This window comes from Aquarana catesbeiana, linkage group LG01, assembly GCF_042186555.1.
Source record: "Aquarana catesbeiana isolate 2022-GZ linkage group LG01, ASM4218655v1, whole genome shotgun sequence".
Lineage (NCBI taxonomy): Eukaryota > Metazoa > Chordata > Amphibia > Anura > Ranidae > Aquarana > Aquarana catesbeiana.
Genome location: NC_133324.1, coordinates 57,796,129 through 57,819,807, shown reverse-complemented (window position 1 = coordinate 57,819,807; position 23,679 = coordinate 57,796,129). Strand labels below are relative to the sequence as shown.

Genomic DNA, 23,679 nt, shown 5'->3' with positions numbered 1-23,679 from the left:
GGAAAGGGAAAAAAAGGTTTGTGTAGGAGCATTGTCGTGGTGGAGAATCCACTTGTCAGGCTCAAGTTCCGGTCTTTTCCTCCGAAACAGATTCCTGTAACCTTTTCGGAATTTCCAAGCAATAATGTTGGTTGACCGTTCTACCATGTTCTATGAACTCGTAGTGAACTGTCCCCTTGTGATCAAAAAAACACACTAGCATAAGCGTACGAGAGTTCGCACTCTGCCCACATTTGCACCCATCCTTTGCGTTTTTGGCTGCCCACTTCTTACATCATCATGGACAGTTTCCTACCCCTCCTTAAACTACCTATACCATTTAAAAACCCTGGGCTTCTTCATAGAATGTACACTATAAGCCGTTTGTAACAGAGCTACAGTTTTACTCACACTTTTGCCAATTTGCACGCTCCAGATTCCTGTTACTCATTTTCCACCAACAGCACAATGCACACATGTTTTAATTCTTCTACTGCTCCGTAAAGACTGGTCTGGAACCCAAGAGAGTGCAAGTCAGAACATGTCAGGACACAATCAAGTACAAATGTGACTCACCACTATAGTGCTACGCTGCGGGCATCTCGGGAATTAGATTGTCACACCTCATATTAATTCAGTTGTATTAAAGATACAATATCCTCTTTATTCAGAGGTCAGAGTAGGAGGCAAATGGTCATAATTTAGAATTTGAATGGACAGTTCTGGAGCCTAGAGTTTGAAGAAATTGGCACCTAGGTACCAATACATTTCTGACAGATGACGATGAACAAATGTCACCTCACCAGACTTTTCAACTACAGCCCAGCAGGGAGGGAGAGGTCTGTGCCCATTGAGGCTCCATATTGTCCAGAAATGTTTGTCTTTCTATTAGATCAGATGAATTCTATTTCATCCCTAATGAAATACAAAATATTAGTCACAGAGAGCTGAAACAAAACATTTCGGATAATACACATTTTGGGCTATGTGAAAATATAAAACTGTATGTGCCCATCGAATTGAATTACCTGGAAACCAAAAAAGAGTTGTGTGGGGCCTGCTCACGACAGCCATGTGGTGTAAGGACATTTTTTTTAACCAGGGTGAGGCACTAGAGTTTGGATATTAAACCCCTGACCCTGTGATTGACCAAAACCCCCCGGGGTGATTGACCAAAAGTTAACCCAGCGGGCTGAACGAAAAAAAAACTGAGGAGCTCGCTGTACTAACTATGCAATGTTCGAACAGCGATCTCCCCACTGAGCTATTGCGTTCTGACAGGGGGGACTGCCCCCTCACCAGAACACACACCGGTTGGCCACCAGCACTGATTTGATGCCGATCGAATGCTGGTCTTGCAGCATGCCTATTCTGCAGAAGCCAAACTTTCGGACAGGCTGGTGAACACACGGGCCGAATGTAGGCCGGTTTCTGTTGAACCGGCCGATATTTTTGGCCAGTATGTACCAGGCTTTAGATTTCAAAAAAGAAACCAGAGAATACTCTGTAAAGCAGTTCTTCAACAAGGACCCACTAACATATTTAATTATAAATCTTTATTTAGTTATCAAAAATCGAACAATTTAGAAAAAACAAATATATTACAAATAACTCTTCCACATCAAATTACAGCTACTAATAACATATAGTTAAAATAAGACTGACGTCTTAAGGGACTTGGGTGGCCACCATACCTATTAAACACCTCTCACACTAACATCAGCCATACACATACAGACAAAAATCTCTAAGACCCGGGTCCAATGTGCTTTCAATAGTCCAAAAGGGCTCTGACTAAAACAAGCATTGTTGCGGCATCCATTGAGTATATAATAGAAGCATTTGCCTGTATGGGTTATGTTAAGGGGAATGGATTAATCGTCCACTTTACAAATACAGTTCCCGGCTGGGATTGTTTGCAGTGCGGTGCCGAAATCAGCAATTATTGGTCTGAACTTCTGTATGTCCCCAGCGTGATTTAAAAGTCACTGATTACAATGTATTCATTCCCCAAATAATGGGATATATTTAAAGCTCACCCGCCAAGGATCCCAGGATAGTTGGTTCTCTCTCCTGCTTCAGACTCCCGTCCGTACACGGTCTCCTCGCTCACTGAGAAACACTGCACTCACGTCTGAGTTGTTTGGTTCAGCTTCACAGCCTACGGTGAGCCGTAGAGTTCACATCCTAAGACCAGGCAGTGTTCAGGGGCTGAGATGGAGCATACTGTGGAGAGCAATATCCAGGTTCAAGGGTGATCAGTGAATGGGGAAAATCCTTTCAGGACTGCTTCAGGCTATGCGGCTGCAGGCAAACACGCAGCGCTAGATTAAAGTGGAGAGGGTTTTAGGTGCATGTGCACAGCCAGAGGTCCCTGTCACCACAGACACGGTGGCACGATGCTTACGCGTTTCACCTGGTCACAGGCTTCCTCAGAGCATGCTTTTTTTATTCTTGTACATATTTTTATGCACTGCCCACCTGGGGATATTAAATTATGTGTGGTTTTATGGTTGTTACCTATGTCCAGACAGGGCACCTTGGGGTTTATGTGACAATCTGCTAGCATGCTGGTTGGTTTCCGAGGATGCGAGATGAACAGCCTTCCACAACCTTTCTAACATGGAGGAACCTTTGAAATAGTTTTCCAAGCTCAGGGAACCCCTACTAATGATTACTATATCTTTGGTTTACAGTACATTAGTGTGATGGTCACTGGGGAGAATGCTCCTTATATTTGTAGTTGTTGGGAGTAACCCCACCCCTTACACATAGCTAAAATGATCATTGGTGTCGGTGGTTACTTATCTGAGAGACGGGAATCACCAATGCTCAAGGAATCCCCGGCAACTCAGGAGGAACCCTAGGTTTTCATGGAACCCTGGTTGAGAAAGGCTGATTTAGAGCATATATAGACCCAAGAAAAAATTGAATATATATATTTGAGCATATCATAGATGTGGTGGTTGCATAAAAAATAAAGCCACCGCATATTTGGGCTGATAAGCTGCAATATATTACATTTTCTGTTCTTAGATAGTTTATTTATATACTTTAGAACCTCTTAAGTGCATTGGCATCTTTAATTAATTTTTTGAATTAATAAAAGGAAAAAATAGAAATATCTTGTTATATATCCCTTTACCCCCGTCTTACCCAAATTTGATGGGTTTGCTTTAGGAAAAAAATTATAAGAAGGAAATAGCCTTGTATTATGGAAATTTACAGGTGATCTTCGTGGAAATTCTGTTTTTTTTTTTTCATCTTCTCTCTTTATAAAAAAAAGATGTGAGGCTATTTTTGTATAGTGCGGGGGAAATTCCCACCAGTTGCTGAACATGCGGAGAATGAAAAGCATGAAGTATATCTCATCATAGCTCATGCTATGAGGATCACTAGCAATGCTTCAGTGACAGTTTAAGCCATATATTAAAATTAAACTTCAGGCTAAACAGCTACAGTAAATGCACAGATGAAATAATAGATAGATAGAATTGTAACATGTCCCTATCTTAAAGTATATTTCCACTTTTGCAGCCAAATTGGTATCAGACTGACTTTATATTTTTTTACTTGTCCCATAACGTATAAAAATAAAAATTGCACCGTACCTTTTATAGAGCTTCTGTTCTGGGCCCCTCGGCAAGCAAAAAATCCTACTAGTTTGTCTTTGTTTATGAGGTGGCTACGCAGCATTATTTGCCATAATTAACCCCGTCTGTACCGTGCAGGCAGATCTTCATTATCATTTGTAACTAGATTTGAACACCGCGTTACACCCTTGAACAAAGGGTTAAAGGATTAGAAGTTGGACTTCTTCCATTATATGTTAATATAATGGAATGGCACTCTGACATTGTTCGAAAAACCTTGCTGACGGTCAAGGCCACAATTCAGATCACCCGACATGATGTGTGTATGTCTATACACAGATACATGGCCACACACACACATACTGTACATATGTCAGAAACCATGAAATCAGGCCGAGACAGAAGTACAGTTAAATCACACTTGTCTAATAATAAAAGTAAAAAGAACAAACGTAATCAAAACATAGCCAAAGTTCAGTAACCAGAAGGGATAGTCAGCCAAGCCAGAAGTCAGGGATCAATGTAGTGAAACAGCAAGCAGGATCTGGAGCCAGAAGAGATGTCAGCAAAGCAAGTCTTGAACAGGATCGCAGGAGATCGTTTCTGTGATGTGACCGAGGCGAAGGCAGAGCTCCCCTGGATTGGACGGCTTAAGTAGGCAGGACTGACGAGCAGGATATCATCAACAGCTAAGTAACTGTGGAGAGATAGGAGCAGGCAATTAGCAGACAGCTGAGCAGCCAGCTCAGAGAAGGAAGGGCTGAGCCCAGCCCTGATAACATATATACCGTACGTACACTATATTACCAAATGTATTGGGCCGCCTGCCTTTACACACACATGAACTTTAATGGCATCCCAGTCTTAGTCCGTAGCGTTCAATATTGAGTTGGCCCACCCTTTTCAGCTATAACAGCTTCAAATCTTCTGGGAAGGCTGTCCACAAGGTTTAGGAGTGTGTCTATGGGAATGTTTGACCATTCTTCCAGAAGCGCATTTGTGAGGTCAGGCACTGATGTTGGACGAGAAGGCCTGATGTGCAGTTTTAGTTTTCCGCCACACATAGTGTTTTGCTTTTAGGCCACAAAGTTCAATTTTGGTCTCTTTTGACCAGAGCACCTTCTTCCACATGTTTGCTGTGTCCTCCACATGGCTTCTCACAAACTGCAAACGGGACTTCTAATGGCTTTCTATCAACAATGGCTTTCTTCTTGCCACTCTTCCATAAAGTCCAGATTTGTGGAGAACACGACTAATAGTTGTCCTGTGCACAGATTCTCCCACCTGAGCTGTGGATCTCTGCAGCACCTTTAGAGTTACCATGGGCCTCTTGGCTACTTCTGATGAATGCTCTCCTTGCCGGGCCTGTCAGTTTAGGTGGACGGCCATGTCTTGGTAGGTTTGCAGTTGTGCCATACTCTTTCCATTTTCGGATGATGGATTGAACAGTGCTCCGTGAGATGTTCAAAGCTTGAGATTTTTTTTTTTTATAATCTAACCCTGCTTTAAAACTTCTCCATAACTTTATCCCTGACCTGTCTGGAGTGTTCCTTGGCCTTCATGATGCTTTTTGTTCACTAAGGTTCTCTAACAAACCTCTGAGGGCTTCACAGACCAGCTGTATTTATACTGAGATTAAATTACACACAGGTGAACTCTATTTACTAATTAGGTGACTTCTTAAGGCAATTGGTTCCACTAGATTTTAGTTAGGGGTATCAGAGTAAAGGGGACTGAATACAAAATGCACGCCACGCTTTTCGGATATTTATTTGTAAAACATTTTGAAAACCATTGATCATTTTTCTTCCACTTTACATATATGTGCCACTTTGTGTTGGTCCATTATATAAAATCACAATAAAATACATTTACTTTTTTGGTTGTAACATGACAAAATTTGGAAAATTTCAGGGGGTATGAATACTTTTTCAAGGCACTGTATCTCAATCAAGTAGTATTCGCAACCATAGAGCTATTCGGGAACATTCCACAGGTTCAAGTTAACTAGAAGCAAGGGACTAACCCAGGGGTCACTCTGGGTTTGTACTCCTAGGAGGACTTTTAATTAATTTTTTATTTTCCCACAACCCCCCTCTAACAGCTTCACCACCTCTTTATAAAGCCAAACCTGTAGGCTGGAACGCCAACCCATACTAGCTTGAGATAGAACAGGGAAAAAGCTAAAATGGACCTAAACTCCTTAAAAGTAGATTTGGTGTAGTTGTCTAGCTTTCGATGTATGGTGATATTATACCTTTGTTTAGGGTATTGGGAGCTAGAACATGGGGAGGAAAATCTACATTACATTAATGGTGTGGGGGTTATTTTCTTGGCACACTTTGAGCTTCTAAGTACTAACTGAGCATCGTTTAAACACCACAACCTACCTGAGTATTGTTGCTGACCATGTCCATCCCTTTATGACTACAGTGTCCCCATCTTCTGATGGCTCCTTCTAGCAGGATAATGCACCATGTCACAAAGCTCCAATCATCTCACCACTGGACAATGAGGTCCCTGTACTCCAATGGCCTCCACACTCACCAGATCTCAATCCAATAGAGCACCTTTGGGATGTAGGGGAATGGGAGACTCGCATCATGGATGTGCAGCCGACAAGTCTGCAGCAAGTGCGTGATGATATCATGTCACTATGGAGCAAAATCTGAGGAATGTTTCCAACACCTTGTTGAATCTATGCCACGAAGAATTAAGGCAAAAGGGGGCCCAACCGGGTACTAGCAAGGTGTACCTAATAAAAGGAGCCGGCGAGTGTATTTTATCCAATATTATTATTTCCAATGATCGTCAGCACCATCTAGTTGCCATAATAAAGGTATTTTCCTAAATTAGGTACTGTATTTCAGAAAAAAAAAAATACTGCATTATGACCATAAGATGATGCTTATGATTTTTTTCTTTTGGGGTATTTTTTTTTTCCATGCTTATGATCATGGGAAATAATAATATCAAACAAAATAAGGCGATTTTTCATTGTGGCTGTGCGAATATTTGTCACATTTGTACAGCAGATTTTTTTAAATTTATAAATAGACCCCTAAGAGGCTTGTTTGCAAGCACTGTTCACCCACAACTGAATTCCCGGTTTCTTTTCGTGGTACACAGTTCATCTCTAACTGGCAGTTGAAGTTGCTAATTTGTTTGCTGTTTATGTCTTGCAAAAGTAGGATTGTGGTTGAGTGGACCTGCTTCTGAAAATGCTAGTAGCCTGGGTGTTATCCTGATTGTCCTCGGCACTTTCTGATTCAGTGGACCTGGCACAAGTCTGCAGTTTAAGGAATCAGAGAAGAGGCAGAAGCGCTCCTCTACATACTCTTTCCAGGTCAGTGACTCAAGCCTTTGAGGGTTACCATGACCAGCCAGGCAACTAGCATTTTTAGAAGCAGGCACTAGCATTGGCAGCCTCCATATTTACTTTGAATGAAAAAAAATAAAATAAAAAGAAGAACAATGCAGTTTTATTTTTTTTAACACAATTTTTATTAAAGAAATTATAATACACTCAATAACTGATTTTTCAAAGCAAATCCCGATTTGTAGGTAAGCAGGAAAAGGTTTAAAAAAAAATAAAAAGCACTGAACAAATAAATACAACCAATTAAAATTTGTATCTCTCATGCAATTTCAGAGCATCAGATATGCAGCTCAGGACCTGAACCAATCAAATACAGAGGGTCTAGGGCCGTCCCCCATGCCGTGCTGAGTGACAGCAAAACTCATAGGACCACTATCATGAAAATGATGTATCCTGTAAATGCACTTAATCCATGTAACAGTAATATTTCTTTTTTATTTTACATACATTTATTTATATTTTATAATCACATTTATACACACACCTAGCTGTCCTGTAAATGTGGCAGCTACAGGGTTGGGACAAATGAAAACACTGCTAGGGGTAATTGCACTGCTTGTTTGTTAGGGTCACCACACACGTTACAGTCAGACTGTACAATCTCCTTTATATCTAACAACAATGCAGTATAAGGGCTTGCCGTATTTGGATACAAGTTGATTTGAGGAATTCAAAGTTCTACCTAAAGTATCCAAATTGTAGATTTTACAAAATTTTACCAAAATGTTGCAATTTGGATACTTTAGGTAGATCTTCGAATTCCTCAAATCAACTTGTATCCAAATACGGCAAGCCCTTATACTGCATTGTTGTTAGATATAAAGGAGATTGTACAGGCAGATTGTAACATGCGTAGTAACCCTAAAAAACGAGCATTGATAGATTGTAGATTTTACAAAATTTTACCAAAATGTTGCAATCTATCAATGCTCGTTTTTTTAGGGTTACCACGCATGTTACAATCTGCCTGTACAATTTCCTTTAGGTCTAACTACTATCTAGTATAAGGATACAGGATACAGATTGATTGAATAGTTTAGGTAGGTCCTCGAAATTCTCAAACGCTATAATTTTGGTAAAAATGTAGTAAATCAAAAGTTATTAGGGTCACCACCAGACACATTACAAGTTTCTGGAATAAATTATGCTTGCAATCAAAGTTTTTACTGTACAATAAATAAAATTTAGATTTGATAAATTTAGTATAAGGGCTTGCCTCACTGGATGAATGAATTCCTTGGTTTTGTTTGACATGCGTCACCCTTCAAGTGCGCCTTGCTGCAAAGGCCAGTTATCGGTGAGGGCAGTGGTCATTTGTTTGTACTGTTGGAATACTGGTGAGGCAACACCCTGGACACCTTTGCTGCCATAGTGCTATGTGCTGGGTGTCCAATGCGCCCCTGTGCATTTAAGGAGAGGTGGGCTCCCTCCAGGCTCACCTACCCTCTGCCTATCCATTATAATGCATGGGCTTCCACTGTGGAGGCTCTCAAAATTTAGACTACTGAAAATGTGGTGCCTTGACGGGGCTCTGTAGCTTACGCATGTATTTGCAAATGTGTGCAAATGAAACCCCTGTATTTAATGCATATTGTTAGACAGGATAATTTGGTTGGTGGCAAGCTGGTCGGTAAGTTGCGCTTGGAAAATTTCTTTGGTTTTCTTTGACATGTGTCACCCTTCCAGTGCTCCTTGCTGCAAAGGCCAGTTATAGGTGAGGGCAGTGGCCATTTGTTTGGATGATTGAAAAGGTTACAGGTCCCTGAATTCCTCAAATGACATAATTTTTGTAAAATTTTGGTAAATATAAAGCCTACTACACACGGGCCAAATGTTTAATAGAAACCGTCTAACATTTTGGCCCGTGTGTATGGCAGCCGGTTCCGGCAGAAGATGACTTCTGTTAAAAGGCTTATGACCGAAAAAGGGCTGCCGGCCCTTTTAAATTTTTTTTTTTTTTTAAGTGGAACACTTGCCCCCTACCTTTCTTCGTATTTTGAAACTCCCCTAGGCCCCATAAACCTATCCATATCTTTTTTCTTGCAGGACCAGGTCAGTCTGGTGATGTTACAGGCCCTTTCTATTCTTCCTTGGTGGTAGAGGTGGACTATCCTTTCTCCTGGTTGTAATGAAATGCAAGAGCTGCTGTGAGGCCAGGCTGTGTAATAGTGTGCTCACCCAGGGGATGTGTCCATGACAGCCTAAGCTCAAAGGAAGTTGGTTGAATGACGCTGGCTGTCATTCAACCCAGAGGAAACCGGTGGAGATATTGCTAGAACATGGAGAAGTTTGCAGTGCTTGGCCACTTTTTTTTATAATACAATACAGGGGAGGAACCCTAGAACTCTAAAAATAGAAATAAATTGCTTTAAAGTGTATGTATAGACAAAGCTTTTTTTTTTAGTTCTGGATCGAATAAGGAAGCATTAAAAGCCCTGTCAGTTTATTTTTCGCTATTTGTGTACCATTGGATAAATCTTTCTTCACTTCCTGTTCCAGAGATGCAAAAGGAAGTCAGAAAATCCTCCAAAGTGAGGGGGGATTCCCCTCTTTGGGCTTCAACAGTTGTCCCTGGAGCAGGTGTCCCTTGTTCTAAACAACTCTAAAATTTTGGATTTCTCCTTACTGTCTTTCTAGGTGATAATGGCCCCCCCAGTACAAATAGAAGGGTGAATCTCCCCTATGTGAGCACAGCCAGCAATAAAAACTTGACAGATGGTCTAACCCTGGGGCCTCCAAGCTGCGGCCTGTGGGCCGAATTCGGCCCTCGTGACACCATTCCATCCAATGGCATCAACAATGGGGCACGATTCCTCCCAATAACATAATGACGGGACGCTATTTCTCCCAGTGAAACCAATGATGGAGCACTATTCCTCCCAATAACCACAGTCCTGCCCTCCCCAATGTCTGATGGACAATAAATTGGCCCTTTGTTTGGAAAGTTTGGAGACGCATGTCAGGAAAACTGAGGCCCCAGTAACAAGGTGAAACTAAATGAGAGCGTAGCACAGAAGGGGCATTTCTGGCTGATAAATGTTATGGTAGGTGTCTTGTGGTGTCTTCTCTTATAAACTGGAGTACAGGTTCACTTTAATATTTACATGCCTCTGTACTAAATTTGGCAGTGTGTGTGCTAAAAATAACTACAACAGATAAAAGTTGGCAAGAAAATGTAAATTTAACATTCAAAAATATATTCAGCTCTCCAAGAAAATTGTAATACATAGAAGGGCAGGAATTTTTCAGTACCCAGAGTATTGATGTGACCCAGCTTTCCACTTTACAGCTCGCAGTGTGAGTATATGATATGTGCATTAGACTGCATGTGCATGTAGAATGATAGAAGAGTTCTCCCAGAGGTCTAATCATTTGCAGATGAGCTGGAAATGTCCATGCGTAAAGCGCAATAAGGTGAAAAAATGCAGTAGTCCACAAAAAGCTTGGCTAGAATGGACCAGAGTCTGTGCTTAGGCATTATACTGTTCTTTTTTTTCCTTCTTTAGGTTCAGATAGTAGATTCTGTTGGCCTCGGGATAGGTGACTTTGGACAGAGGCAGTTTGTATATGGCAGAATTGTTTGTGGTCAGTAGGACAAAGGTAAGTGTCGTTAAGCAAAACGGCCAAGTGCAAGATGGCAACCCAACCTGCAAGAGAGCGAAAGGTAATGAATCCAAAGCACAATGGTGGAACCCATGAAGTAGGTTCACTGCTTATTATCACAATCGTATTCGGCATATATGTATATATCCATTCAGTTGTTCAGAGTTTCAAACTCTTGGCAGTTATATGGACCAGCTCTCTGAACATCACATCTGATATGCTTGAAAGCCTTTTCCATAGAATTTTTTTGGCAATTTTATTATGTGGTAGGTTGCCAGTTCTTTTCTAAACCCTCACGGAATTCTATCACTTGGGACTGGCATACAAAATATGGTAACACTTGTGCATAGCCATTTTTTTTTTCATAAATGCTAGGGCCAATTTAGACAGGAGCCAACTAACCTACTAACATACTGTATCTTTGGAGTGTGGAGAGAAACATACTACCAGGAGGAAACCCATGCAGATAGTATCTTGGCTTTGAACCAAGGACACCATTGCTGTTGCAAGGCGTAATTCCTAACAACTAAGCCACTGTGCCACCTTTACCTTATTCAGTAAACACAGACAGACAGAGTCCTTCACCCTTTGTTGCATACTGTGGTTAGTAGGTCTTGCTGTCAATAGTGAGATCTTTAAGTGGTGGGCAAAGTAAAGGTTAGTAGGTGATGTTAGGGAGAGTATATATAGCCATACATTAGGCGTAACTACAGTTTTAACCAAACCACTTGGTTTAATGTTTCCCCCAGCAGCACCTACTGACCTTCACTTTGCTCCCACACCATTTTATTCAGCTGCCAGGAATAAGGAAAGCCAGTCCTTGGTAATTGGCCCTGTGACTAGAGTGGCTCTGAGTTTACAAAGTACCAGCTCCAGCTCTCTAACATAGTTAGAGTGAGTCACATGCTCCTTCATACTCAGAAATACAGAGTATTTGCTTCACTCCCAGCAGCTGAAGAGGGTAAACGAAAGGTGAATATGTGCTATTGGGGAGGGAGATATTAAAGGAAATTTTGCTTTGCCCACAATCCTGTCTGGCAGGATAGGTGATCTAATTTTTTTTTTTTAGTTAATATATAAAACGTGTCTTGTAAGAGTATCTAAACACACCATCATCATATATGACTTCCTTAGTTTGACCTATATGTCCATATTTGCTTAAAAACTTTGTAAAAAGAATTTTGGTATGCAAAGTGATTAAAAAATATATATATACACATTTGTTGGGTAAACCACTGCATACCAAAAATGCTAAATTTGGTCTGGTCACAAAGGTTTTAATTGCCCTGGAACTTGGAAGGGTTTAGTTTATTTCTTTCAACGTTATTTTAGAAAGGTTTTCGGTCCCTTTAAACATGGAGTTGTAAATATTCTACACAAAAAATACAGCGAATGCGATTTTAGGCTCCCTGTAATTACTTTTCAAGCAATACTTACCACTGCCATCACATTAGCTAACGCTGCTCCTAGATAGGCACACATCAAAGCTACAAAAAAAAAAAAAAAAAAAAAAATGAAAATATATAAAAGGATCATATTAGATATATGAATATTGTTAAAAAACTAAATTTGAATTTCATAAGTATATAATACAATCAGTAGCCAACATTATTAGGATACCTCACAAGCGGAAGTCTACATTTTGCTCTCAGTAAATTTCTTTTAGGATCCATTTACACCACTTGTGGTGCAATAATGTGGTGCCATTGACTGTACATAGCGCCCCATTGAACCTCCACAACACACATGCACTGCAGAGCAACACACCCGTTTTTCATTTGTGGTGTACATTGTAGCCTGTTTATTTTAAGTGTGTTGCCCGACACAGCGAGCCACAACCCACCTCAATGCACAAAAGTGCATACATTGCAGGATACTAGTGGGGTTGATTTACTAAAGCTGGAGAGTGCAAAATCTGGGGCAGCTCTGCATAGAAACCAATCAGCTTCCAGGTTTTATTGTCAAAGCTTAATTGAACAAGCTGAAGTTAGAAGCTGATTGGCTACCATGCACAGCTTCACCAGATTTTGAGTGCTTTATAGTTTTAGCAAATTTCCCCCACTGAGACTTGTGCTGTGAATGAGCCCTTAAAGAGTCAATCCACTCAAAAGTGATATTTTAGTACTTGGCAGATGCACCCCTAATAACATCTTCAGTTTCTTCTGTCCCTCGGGAACCCTATTAGAGAGATCTCTGCACTGAGTTCCTAGGTCTACACATTTGCTTCGCCCATTATGAGGTGATGGATATATTTTTTATTTTCGGTTACGGGGAAAATTACAGGAGGAGCTGGGAGTCTGGGACACGTGAAGATGGGCTGGAACACCCAAAACGTCCTCTTCTTTATGTCCTTTCCCTCTGCCCATTCATTGTTCACTCCCCTTCCCTATGGAACTTAGGACTCCTCACAAGTGACTTCACTTTGGTGATCTGTTGCTTGATCAAGGTTACTATCATTATTGTTGGATGTAACTACTGCCTCTTTTTGCCACTATATAACCACTGTGATGCTGTCTGAAGGATTACTGGGTAGCTACTATATAACAGGCGAGATTGTATCACCTTTGTAATATATAAGTGCTGGAAGTGCCTTATATGTTGCGTATTTCCCTTGTTATTGATATACCTTTTTTCTAATAAAACCTATATTTGTGAAAAGATAAAATAGGTAATATACTCACTAATGGTAATGAACAACAAGCTCATTACAAATCTCCAAAAGAACCACCAGAACTGTTGTGCATGCCTCTAGAACAGGGGTGTCAAACTGGCGGCCCTCCAGCTGTTGCAGAACTACAAGTCCCATAACTGTCAGTCTTGCAATGCCTCAAGGGACTTGTAGTCCTGCAACAGCTGGAAGGCCACCAGCTTGACACCTGTGCTCTAGAAGAACTGGGAAGATATCACAAAGTCCTGCAGATGCTATCATGTTTTGAGGGTGCCTTAATAAAGTTTATCTGGAGGCGTGCTTATCCGTTCTGGTTGTTCCTACTGTATTTTTACCTTTAGAAATAAATGGTGTCTGGGTTAATATATAAGAAACCAGGGGCTGACTTAACATAGAAGAAAAAAGGTGCTATTACCCTAGATTATGTAGAGATCCTCGTGAGCTATCGGGTGCAGGATGTGCAGTCGCTCAGCTGCTAACAAAGTAAGCGGGCAGAAGACAATCCGCAACGCCATACATGCTCTTCAATAAGTCCAAATTTATTGTAACTCCATAAAAGATGAATATATACAGCAGATGTTAACGCGTTTCAGCCATAATAGCCTTGTTCACAACGTTTGTGTACAAGGCCATTATGGCTGAAACACGTTAACATCTGCTGTATATATAAAACTTTTAAAGAGTTACAATAAATTTGGACCTATTTAGGAGCATGTATGGCGTTGCAGATTGTCTCCTACTCACCGACTTACCATACCAGGGTCCAGTGGCGGCTGGTTCTCAATATTTGGGGGGGGGAGAGCAAACCAACGCCCCACCCCGCGGGAGACTGATCGGAAGGCAGCAATTCCACCCTCAGGCATGAGATGGACATGAAGGCGGCGATTCCCCCCCCCGGCGTGAGACGGATGGGAAGGCAGCGTTCACCCCCCCTCTGCAGGCGTGAGACGGACGGGAAGGCAGCTTTTAGAGGCCTCCTTACCTTAGGAGGCAGAGGATAAGGATCCGGGAAAGGGCTGCAGCTCTTCGCTCCAGCTACTCCTCGCTCCGGGGCCATTGTTTCTCCTCCCGGCCGAAAAGGAAGTGGGTCCTAAACCCAATTGGCCAGGAGTCCTAAGACTCCCTGGCCAATCGGGTCTCAGGACCTGCTTCCCGAATGGCCAGGAGGAGAATCAAGAAGACAATAGAGAATATTAATTCGCCATTGTCACAAAACTCAGGGCACAGTGCTCTGCGCCCCAAGCCCACCTTTTTTGAAGCCAATTGGAACCTCAGGTTCTAATCATGTGCTGCAAAAAAAAAAAAAACCCCATTGTAATAAATGCGTCCGGCGCCCTGCATGTAGATTAGGGGCCGGACGCATGGATTAGAGCACCCCGTATAGACGGGCCGCCACTGCCAGGGTCCACCTGTAACTTAAATATCGCCTTGAATGGACTGATTCTCTAATAGGCTTTTTTTTTATTTTTGTAGCGTTCACATTTAGGTGAATAGAACAAGAGTGGAACACCATTATATCTTCATAGATATGTTCTCTTTTGAATTATGCATGGATTCATACAACAGTCTAAATATGCATTACTTAATTCCACTTAGCTTTATACTCACCACAAGCAATGGCCAGCAGGTGGGACTGCCAGGTGAGAGCGTAGAACATCCCTCCTACTGCGATACAGCCGAGCACCGAGTTATAGCCCCACAGTCCAAAATAGATCGTCTGAAATGGTGCGGCAATGCTTAATCCTAAAGGAATGCGATCCATTGAGAAAATAGGAATTAAATATGCTGCGTCAACAAACATTTTAAGGAGAAACTATAGTCATTTTTATATTTTAAGATATACACATATAGTCATCAGCTTGAAGAAGATCAGTCACAAGTGAGCATCTGTCATAATCTAAATCTCCACTCTTGCATTGTTATAACAGTGAAACCTTACTTCTTGGAGATTTTCTTTTGTTTAATTATTTACTTGTATTCTCTCCCTGTCAGATCAAAAGTGTGAAGATAAATAAAACCATTGTATCTTCTGAGTGTTGATAACAGACACAAAGGGGTGTATTTATCATTGATTCACTGGTAAAATTTGACTAGTGAAAAAATAGCTAAAGGATTGGCCCAGATATTTCTGGCAAGGTTTCATCTATTTGTTATATGACATTCACTGGGCGAATCTTGTTACGTAAAGTTTTGATGGGAAAGTATTTTTTTTGGATGAGTCTTTGCGAGAATATTTTTGGCAATTCTTGTTAAACAAATTAATGTCCTTTTCTTTTCTTTCCTGATGCGCTTTCCATGGTGCTGAAACTGTGTCAGTACACATTTTCAATACTAGGAGGGATAACGTTCTTTTCCTTTTTTTTTTTTTTTTTTTTTTTTAAAATGGTAAAAAAAACAAAAAACAAAAAAAAACAAACAGGGTTGGTTCCTTTGGGTATGGAGGACACACTTTTTTTCTGGAACAAAAACACCAAAAAGCAACCATAGAAGTGCTGAGCTTGTATTGAACATACCAAAAAAAAAGTCTTTTAAAATATACAGTATCTCAAAAAAGTGAGTACACCCCTCACATTTTTTTGCAAATATTTTATTATATATCTTTTCATGTGATAACAGTGAAGAAATGACACTTTACTACAATGTAAAGTAGTGAGTGTACAGCTTATATAACTGTGTACATTTTCTGTCCCCTCAAAATAACTCACACAGCCATTAATGTCTAAACCGCTGGCAACAAAAGTGAGTACACCCCTAAGTAAAAATGTCCAAATGTGTGACTATGTTACAAAGTCTTAGGTGTGAATGGGGAGCAGGTGTGTTAAATTTGGTGTTATCGCTCTCACGCTCTCATACTGGTCACTGGAAGTTCAATATGGCACCTCATGGCAAAGAACTCTCTGAGGATCTGAAAAAAAGAATTGTTGTTCTACATAAAGATGGCCTAGGCTATAAGAAGATTGCCAAGACCCTGAAACTGAGCTGCAGCATGGTGGCCAAGACCATATAGCGATTTAACAGGACAGGTTCCACTCAGAACAGGCCTCGCCATGGTCCACCAAAGAAGTTGAGTGCACGTACTCAGCGTTATATCCAGGGGTTGTCTTTGGGAAATAGACAGATGAGTGCTGCCAGCATTGCTGCAGAGGTTGAAGGGGTGGGGGGGTCAGCCTGTCAGTGCTCAGACCATACCCAGGACACTGCATAAAATTGTTCTGCATGGCTGTCGTCCTAGAAGGAAACCTCTTCTAAAGATGATGCACAAAAAAGCCCGCAAAGACAAGCAGACTAAGGACATGGATTACTGGAACCATGTCCTGTGGTCTAATGAGACGAAGATAAACTTATTTGGTTCAGATGGTGTCAAGCGTGTGTGGAGGCAACCAGGTGAGGAGTGCAAAGACAAGTGTGTCAAGCATGGTGGTGGGAGTGTCATGGTCTGGGGCTGCATGAGTGCTGCCGGCACTCGGGAGCTACAGATCATTGAGGTAACCATGAATGCCAACATGTACTGTGACATACTAAGGCAGAGCATGATCTCCTCCCTTCAGAGACTGGGCCGCAGGGCAGTATTCCAACATGATAATGACCTCAAAAACACCTCCAAGACAACCACTGCCTTGCTAAAGAAACGGAGGGTAAAGGTGATAGACTGGCCAAGCATGTCTCCAGACCTAAACCCTATTGAGCATCTGTAGGGCATCCTTAAATGGAAGGTGGAGGAGCGCAAGGTCTCTAACATCCACCAGCTCCTGTGATGTCATCATGGAGGAGTAGAAGAGGACTCCAGTGGGAACCTGTGAAGCTCTGGTGAACTCCATGCCCAAGAGGGTTAAGGCAGTGCTGGAAAATAATGGTGGCCACACAAAATATTGACACTTTGAGCCCAATTTGGACATTTTCACTTAGGGGTGTACTCACTTTTGTTGTCAGCGGTTTAGTCATTAATGGCTGTGTGTTGAGTTATTTTGAGAGGAAAGCAAATTTACACTGTTATACTAGCTTTACACACACTACTTTACATTGTAGCAAAGTGTCATTTCTTCAGTGTTGTCACAGGAAAAGATAATAAAATATTTACAAAAATGTGAGGGGTGTACTCACTTTTGTGAGTTACTGTACATTCCTCACTTCAAAGAAATAGTTTAAATATTGCGCAAGTTGAAAAACAGAGGAATGTTAAATGAATTTCAGAAAGAATCTATATTTAAAGCCCCTTGAGGAAGATTTGCACCCAGTAGCGCAACTTCTCTCTTGTATCATTGCTGCCACAAGGCAGAGAATAGCGAATTCTTGGAGGTTCCCTGTACTAAATTTCTCATAGGTTTGTTTGTAGTTGAATGGGACAATGATTAATGAGAAGCTATCAGCCATTTCTTTGGAAACCTATGAGAGGTTCTGCAAAATATGGTCACACCGGATTCTGTATATCCGACTGAACCCTGATGCCCTAAGCTCTTGATTACTTGCCACTCCCCCCCCCCCCCCCCCCCGAGATCCATGGGGGGGGGGAACCACCTCTTCTTAACCCCTATCTCCCCTTCCTTACCTTCCCACCATCCCATCCTACCTCATTTTACCTATCTTTTTGTCTCGCTCTTGCTTTTACCCCTTACCCTTTACCCACCCCCCCTTTTTTTTCCCCCCTATTTCGAAACGGGCCCCCATATTACAATTCAGCAACACTGGTTACCTATCACAGCTTCACAAGTATTATTTTTCACAATAAGCTTTGTTTTTCCAATGGTAATTGTTACCTTACCATAAGCAATTTTCAGTTTTTCTTTGTCTGTTCCTGTTTGTCCACATAAATCCCCTGCCATGTTGTCAAACAGATCTACCTTTTGACCCAGCCTAAAAGTGGCGCTTGTTATCATGTCTTGTATTCTATACTGCAACATTTTGCCACGGGGTCTGTCCCTGCCTTTTTCCTGTATTATTTAAAATGGTTACTAAAAATGATTAAACAAGAATCTATATTTACAGAGTGATAATTAGGACAGAAAATCACTTGCCCATTTGTAGGCAGGTGCAGTCTGTACTCCCCATTACAGGGGGCACTCGACCGAAGTGGCAATGCAGAAGGGGAAGGAAGTTGTGAGGAACTTGGTTTCTCTATGACTTCCTGCGGTCACAGGTAGACAGCTGTCCGATTGGATGCTGGAGCTTCATGTGACTTCAGAGGCCATCTTGGGTCACGCAGAATCTAGTTAGTACTTCGGCTCCTGGGTTTGGCATGTGAGTAGCTAGCGTAGAGACAGAATCCCCATCTGGCAGGGACAATACTTAAAGGTAGAGGGAAAGGTTCCTGAGGAGTAAGGACAGTGCAGGGACTAAGTCTACTGTGCTGCAGGAAGCCTCCCCTTTGAGTGTGGACCAGCCTGGGCTGCTTTCTGCTCCTCGTTGCAGGCCCTGTTGGCATCTTCAAGTCTTCTGACCGCTGTCTCAGTTCGTAAGTGGCCCCTGACAGGTGTGCCTACCCACTGGACCTGGCTAAGTTGTGTTGGACCTTTTCTACAATATAACTAATTTACCTAGCTTGGACTCTGTGAGCAAGGTGCAGTGTGGTGTGGTGGCAATGATCACACAAATTGAACATGACATATTGGGCAAATCGTGTTTGAGGAGAGTTTCACATGGGAAAATCTTTTTTAAAGCCATTTTTGAGGTGCTAATCTTGTTTGGAAACAGGTGTACAGTATACCAGTGTGATAAACAGAGGGAAGGTGGGAAATCAAATCTTGGTAAAAAAAAAAAAAATTGGATATTTGAATATTGGACAAATGTTGGGCAGATTTATTATTGAATCATTGATAATCAGACTTTAAACTTTCATATAAGAAACTGACTAGTCCATACCAGTCCATATTGCTCTAGGTGGAACCACACTTGCCCAAACTACTTGCCAGGCACACATCAAGCTCACTGATATTTAACTATGATCCAAAGAATATGGCTGACAGCACAACCAGCATACATTGCATAGTTCTCTTTTATTTAATTAAAAAGGGGTGCAGATAGAAAAAGGAGGACCTCTAAGGGGCCATGTATACACCAAATGCGATTGCACATTTTCTCAATGCATGCCAACACAAGGACCTGTAATGGGAGCAGTTCACACTGGTGTGTTTCACTGATATGTACTGGTTTGCGGTGGAAAAAAAAAAAGTATAGCAAGTCTTACCATTTTTCAAGCAACATATGTGTAATGCATGTCAGTGCATCACAATGTGCATCAACGCACAGCAAAAACAGCAAGGCAGAGGGACGGTCATGGTTAGTAACTTTGATATTGTACAATGATACAACTGCAACTGATACACCATACAGTACAATGATCCAACTGCTCTGAACAGATACCCACTAATGTAACACGGTTGTTGACACGGTATTCGTGTTATTGAGAACCTTATTGTCTGTTAAAAACGTATTTTGAATAAAAATCATTGAAACGAAAAACAGCAAGTTTGGCTCCTCTGCTGTGCTGTAGACCTTTTGCATGTTCCAGGAAGTCAGGATAAATGTGTGTGTTAAAATGCAACGCAGCATGCCAGCACATGTGCATCAACCTGCGCTGAACATACACGTTGCAGTGTGAATAGAGCCTTACAGATGTCACGATCAAAAGTGCTTGCTCATAGATTGATCTTCAGTGATCACCCTCCTCACTTTTAACTCCGTTCTCACTCTTTTGGGACCAGTGACATTTATACAGCGATCAGGGCTAAAAGATTGCCACCAATTACTGTATAAAATGTCTGTATGGGGGCTGGACTGACTGGAGGAGGAGAGCGATCGCTGTTCCTAATCACTAGGAACAGCAGATCTCTTTCTAACTCCCCTGTCAGAACGGGGATCTGTCTGTTTACATGGACAGATTCGTGTTGTGGCTCTTGTTCCCGTGAATGCGGGCGGGGGGGGGGCGGCAGCCATGGCCACGCGCCTGCTATGGCTCCTTATACACCTACAGCGATTTGCGGGAACGTGTCGACCAGCCGCCGGATAGTGACGGCGGCTGGTCGGCAAGTGGTTAATATTACATTCACTTAAAGTATAATTAAAGGAGAAACTTTATTTAGTTTTGCATAGAGTAAAGAAGGGATAGAATGCTTGTCAGTTTTTATTGCTGTCTGTGCCCCCTGTTAAGAAGATTAAGAAGATTCATCCTCTCGATTTGTCTTGTTTACCACTATCCTTGAAAGTGAAAGTGAAAGAAAATCCCAAATTTTGGGTTATCCCCAGACAAGTAATAGAGGGTAAATCTTCCAATGGGACCGCTAGTTCTGGTGACCTGGGGGTCACCAAGGAATTCTCTTACTTGCAGGGATTTTCTATCACTTCCTGTTTGGCTATGGGACAGAAAGTGAAGGCAAATTTCCCCAATTGGACATAGATGGAGAAAAAAAAAAATCCCACAGGGATTATAACCCCCCTTGCTTAGACTTGCTAAAGTTTTACTTTAAGCAGAAGATTGTCTTTGACCTGCTATTTGCCAATCCTTTTTGGAGGATCTCATTTCACCCCTAATCTCATCCCAAGTTTTCTATCAGCAACTACCAAAAAGGACATACATTGGACTGTTCACTGAGCAGGAGTGAATGAACTGTTGCTGTGTGCCTTGCTGCCTCTGCACTGTGTGGGGGAAAAAAAAACAGTCAATCCTAACGGCTCCTTCGGGGGTAGCGATACACATATGCACCAGAAAAGGTTCACCAGTAAAAGCTTGGTAACTGACACATTCACTACTTTAAGGAGATACCCCCAAATTTCAAGTAAGATCATACAGGATTCTTGCATTTAGACACTATTTGTAGAATTTAGCTTTACATTTTATACAATTCATTTTAAGACGCACTTGAGAAAACAATATACCTAAAAAAAAAAAAAAAAAAAAAAAAAAAAAAAAAGAAAGTACCCATCCCAAAAGCAGTTCTAGACCTACCTGCAAGCATCCCCATTGCAGAGCCAATAGCAGCGTGCATGCAAATGATTGGGGAGGAAACGAAGAGACCAATCAGCATGATGCCACCACTCCATGGATTATCACACCCGTATACTTGCCCCACACCGACCGGCACAGCTTTCAGCAGCTGAAACACATATTATATTATAACTGTCAATGTGTTCTACACATGTTCCATTCCATTTTGAAAACAATTATCTATTTGACTTTTCTGCCAGCATACAAAATAAATAGAAGATACAGCTTTTTCAAGCATACTAGTTTCTTGGCTGCGATGCTGACCCTCTTGCTTTGATATTTTGACTTACCAATGCAGATCCCATTTGGCAGTAAAGGTCTTCTGACCTTCCTGATTGGCTTACTTGTTTTAGGTCAGTGACTCACAAGAATTAGAGCCAGAGGATAGGAATAACAGTTGTGCAACTAGCATTTCCATGAGGAGGCCAAAAATGGCAAAATTTCTCTTAGTGAAGTTTACTAAAAATCAACCTGTGAACAGGCCTTTGGACAGTCATGTATTTACACATTCTAAATAAGCCTGACACTGACCTATGTAGCTGCTGGCACCGTGGAACAATTCATCCTCAAGGAAGCAGTGAAGTTATCCAAGTTGGCTCTCTGAGCAGCTATAGCCATCTCTGCTTTCCTCTTCCATTGCACTGTCTCTGTGTTTTATTAGAGATTAGAAGACTGGCAGGCTGGCAACTCACTGCTGGAAGGGTGAACAGGGGAGCTCCTGAGTCACTGCTAAGAAGAGTGGAGCAGAGCGAGCTGAGATGCTGAGACACTGTTGCGAGTGGGGTTGCTGAACTGGTGAATGACTGCTAGAGGACGGGAGTAGGGGGAGCTGAGGAATAAGTGGGAGTGGATCAAGAGTAGCTGAGCTCCTGAGCCATGGCGGGGGGGGGGGGGGGGATCAGGGGCTTAGAGGGGGAAATGGTGAAACTGGTGAGCTGCTGAGCCATTGCTTGAAGAAGGAGAAGGGGGTGCTGAGCTGCTGGCTTACTGCTGGTAGGGGGAGCAGTTTCAGCAGAGCTGCTGAAACACTGCTTTTAGGGGTTAAGGGGGGGCGGTGTCTGAACCTCTAATTGACTGCTGGGAGATGGAAGTAGGTGGAGCCAAGCTGCTGAGTAACTGTTGAGAGTGCAGCAATGGGGACACAAGCTGCTGAGTCGCTTCTGTAATGACGCGTAAACATGGTCGGATTTTCCGAAGGGAAATGTTGGATGTGAGCTTGTTGTCAGGTAGTCCAACCGTGTGTACGCTCCATCGAACATTTGATGTCGGACTTTCTACCAACAAATGTTTGCTAGCAGGTTCTCAAATTTTCCGCCAACAAAACTTTGTTGTCGGAAAGTCCGATCATGTGTACACAAGTCAGTTGCACAAAAGTTCACGCATGCTCGGAATCAAGCAGGAGGAGCCGCACTGGCTATTGAACTTCCTTTTTCTCGGCTCGTCGTACGTCTTGTACCTCACCATGTTGCCATGTTCGGAATTGTTGGCCAACATTTGTGTGACCGTGTGTATGCAAGACAAGTTTGAGCCAACAACCTTCCAACAAAAATCCATGGTTTTGTTGGCGAAAAGTCTGATCGTGTGTACAGGGCATAAAGCTTCTAGTACACTTAAACTACTTTGACCGCCAGTCACAGGATAGCGCAAAACGCAATTTTGCGGCCAATGGTCAAAACGTTTTATCCTGAAGGCAATTCATTCAGGAGAGGGAGGTTGAAGCTCCCCTAACCGCAGCAGGTCCTAAAGAATCCCAAAAGCTTATGTGTACATGTCCACATAAGCTTTTATCGGGTTGAGTTTAGGAGCTTTGGCCTAAAAAAACACCAACAGCTCCTAAACTCAAGTTTAGGAGCTGTAATGTACATGGAGCCCAAGGGGTATCAGGGGATAGGAGGGGAGCAGGTGAACCTGTGCTGCTGAGTCACAGCTGGAAAGGGGGAGCAGACAGAGTTGACCTTCCGAGGTACTACTGGAAGAGGAGAGCTGAGCACCTGAGAGAAAGTATAAATGCTTTTGCTGTGACATTTGAGGATGAATTGCCCCACAGTGTTTGCAGCTAAAGATATCAGGTGAGTTTTATTTTAAAGCTCATTTAGTGCTTGTTCAAAATGTGTAAATATTTGAACAGGTTCTGGCCTCAGGTTCACTAAACCCAAGCAATATCTGCGTCAAGTGAACTTCACACTTGTAGCGCAATTTTGTAATGAACAGGAAACCCTCATTCTGTAGCAGACTTACCTGTGGTATGTCAACATCAGACCAGGACATGTTTGGGACGACACCTGTAGGCCGAAAGTCCACAGTGGGGAAGAATTCACTGTTGGGGCCAGTGGCAGCCAAGTGCAGACAAACGGCGATATTGAAAGGCAGCGTGAAAACCGGCAGGTCCCACTTACTAAAAATGTTACCCAAAGCACTGGACAGGAGCGGACTGCAAGAGAAGACAATGGACATCGAAAGGTGATTAAAGTCCCACTCC

At 42.1% G+C, this 23,679-nt stretch overlaps 1 protein-coding gene across 4 annotated transcripts in view; it reads right to left on the bottom strand.

Annotated features, from left to right (window-relative positions):
- Positions 1-7,052: 7,052 nt before the first annotated feature.
- LOC141131475 (urea transporter 2-like) overlaps positions 7,053-23,679 on the bottom strand; it is a 101,633-nt gene continuing 85,006 nt past the window's right edge. For all 4 annotated transcript variants that reach the window (XM_073618796.1, XM_073618805.1, XM_073618813.1 and 1 more), the window contains exons 5-9: positions 23,439-23,631; positions 21,162-21,309; positions 14,831-14,965; positions 11,992-12,041; positions 7,053-10,598 (exon numbers count right to left, since the gene is read on the bottom strand). In XM_073618796.1, the coding sequence (XP_073474897.1) occupies positions 10,422-10,598; positions 11,992-12,041; positions 14,831-14,965; positions 21,162-21,309; positions 23,439-23,631 (703 nt within the window). In that variant the 3' untranslated portion in view covers positions 7,053-10,421. The remainder of the gene's footprint in view (positions 10,599-11,991; positions 12,042-14,830; positions 14,966-21,161; positions 21,310-23,438; positions 23,632-23,679) is intronic.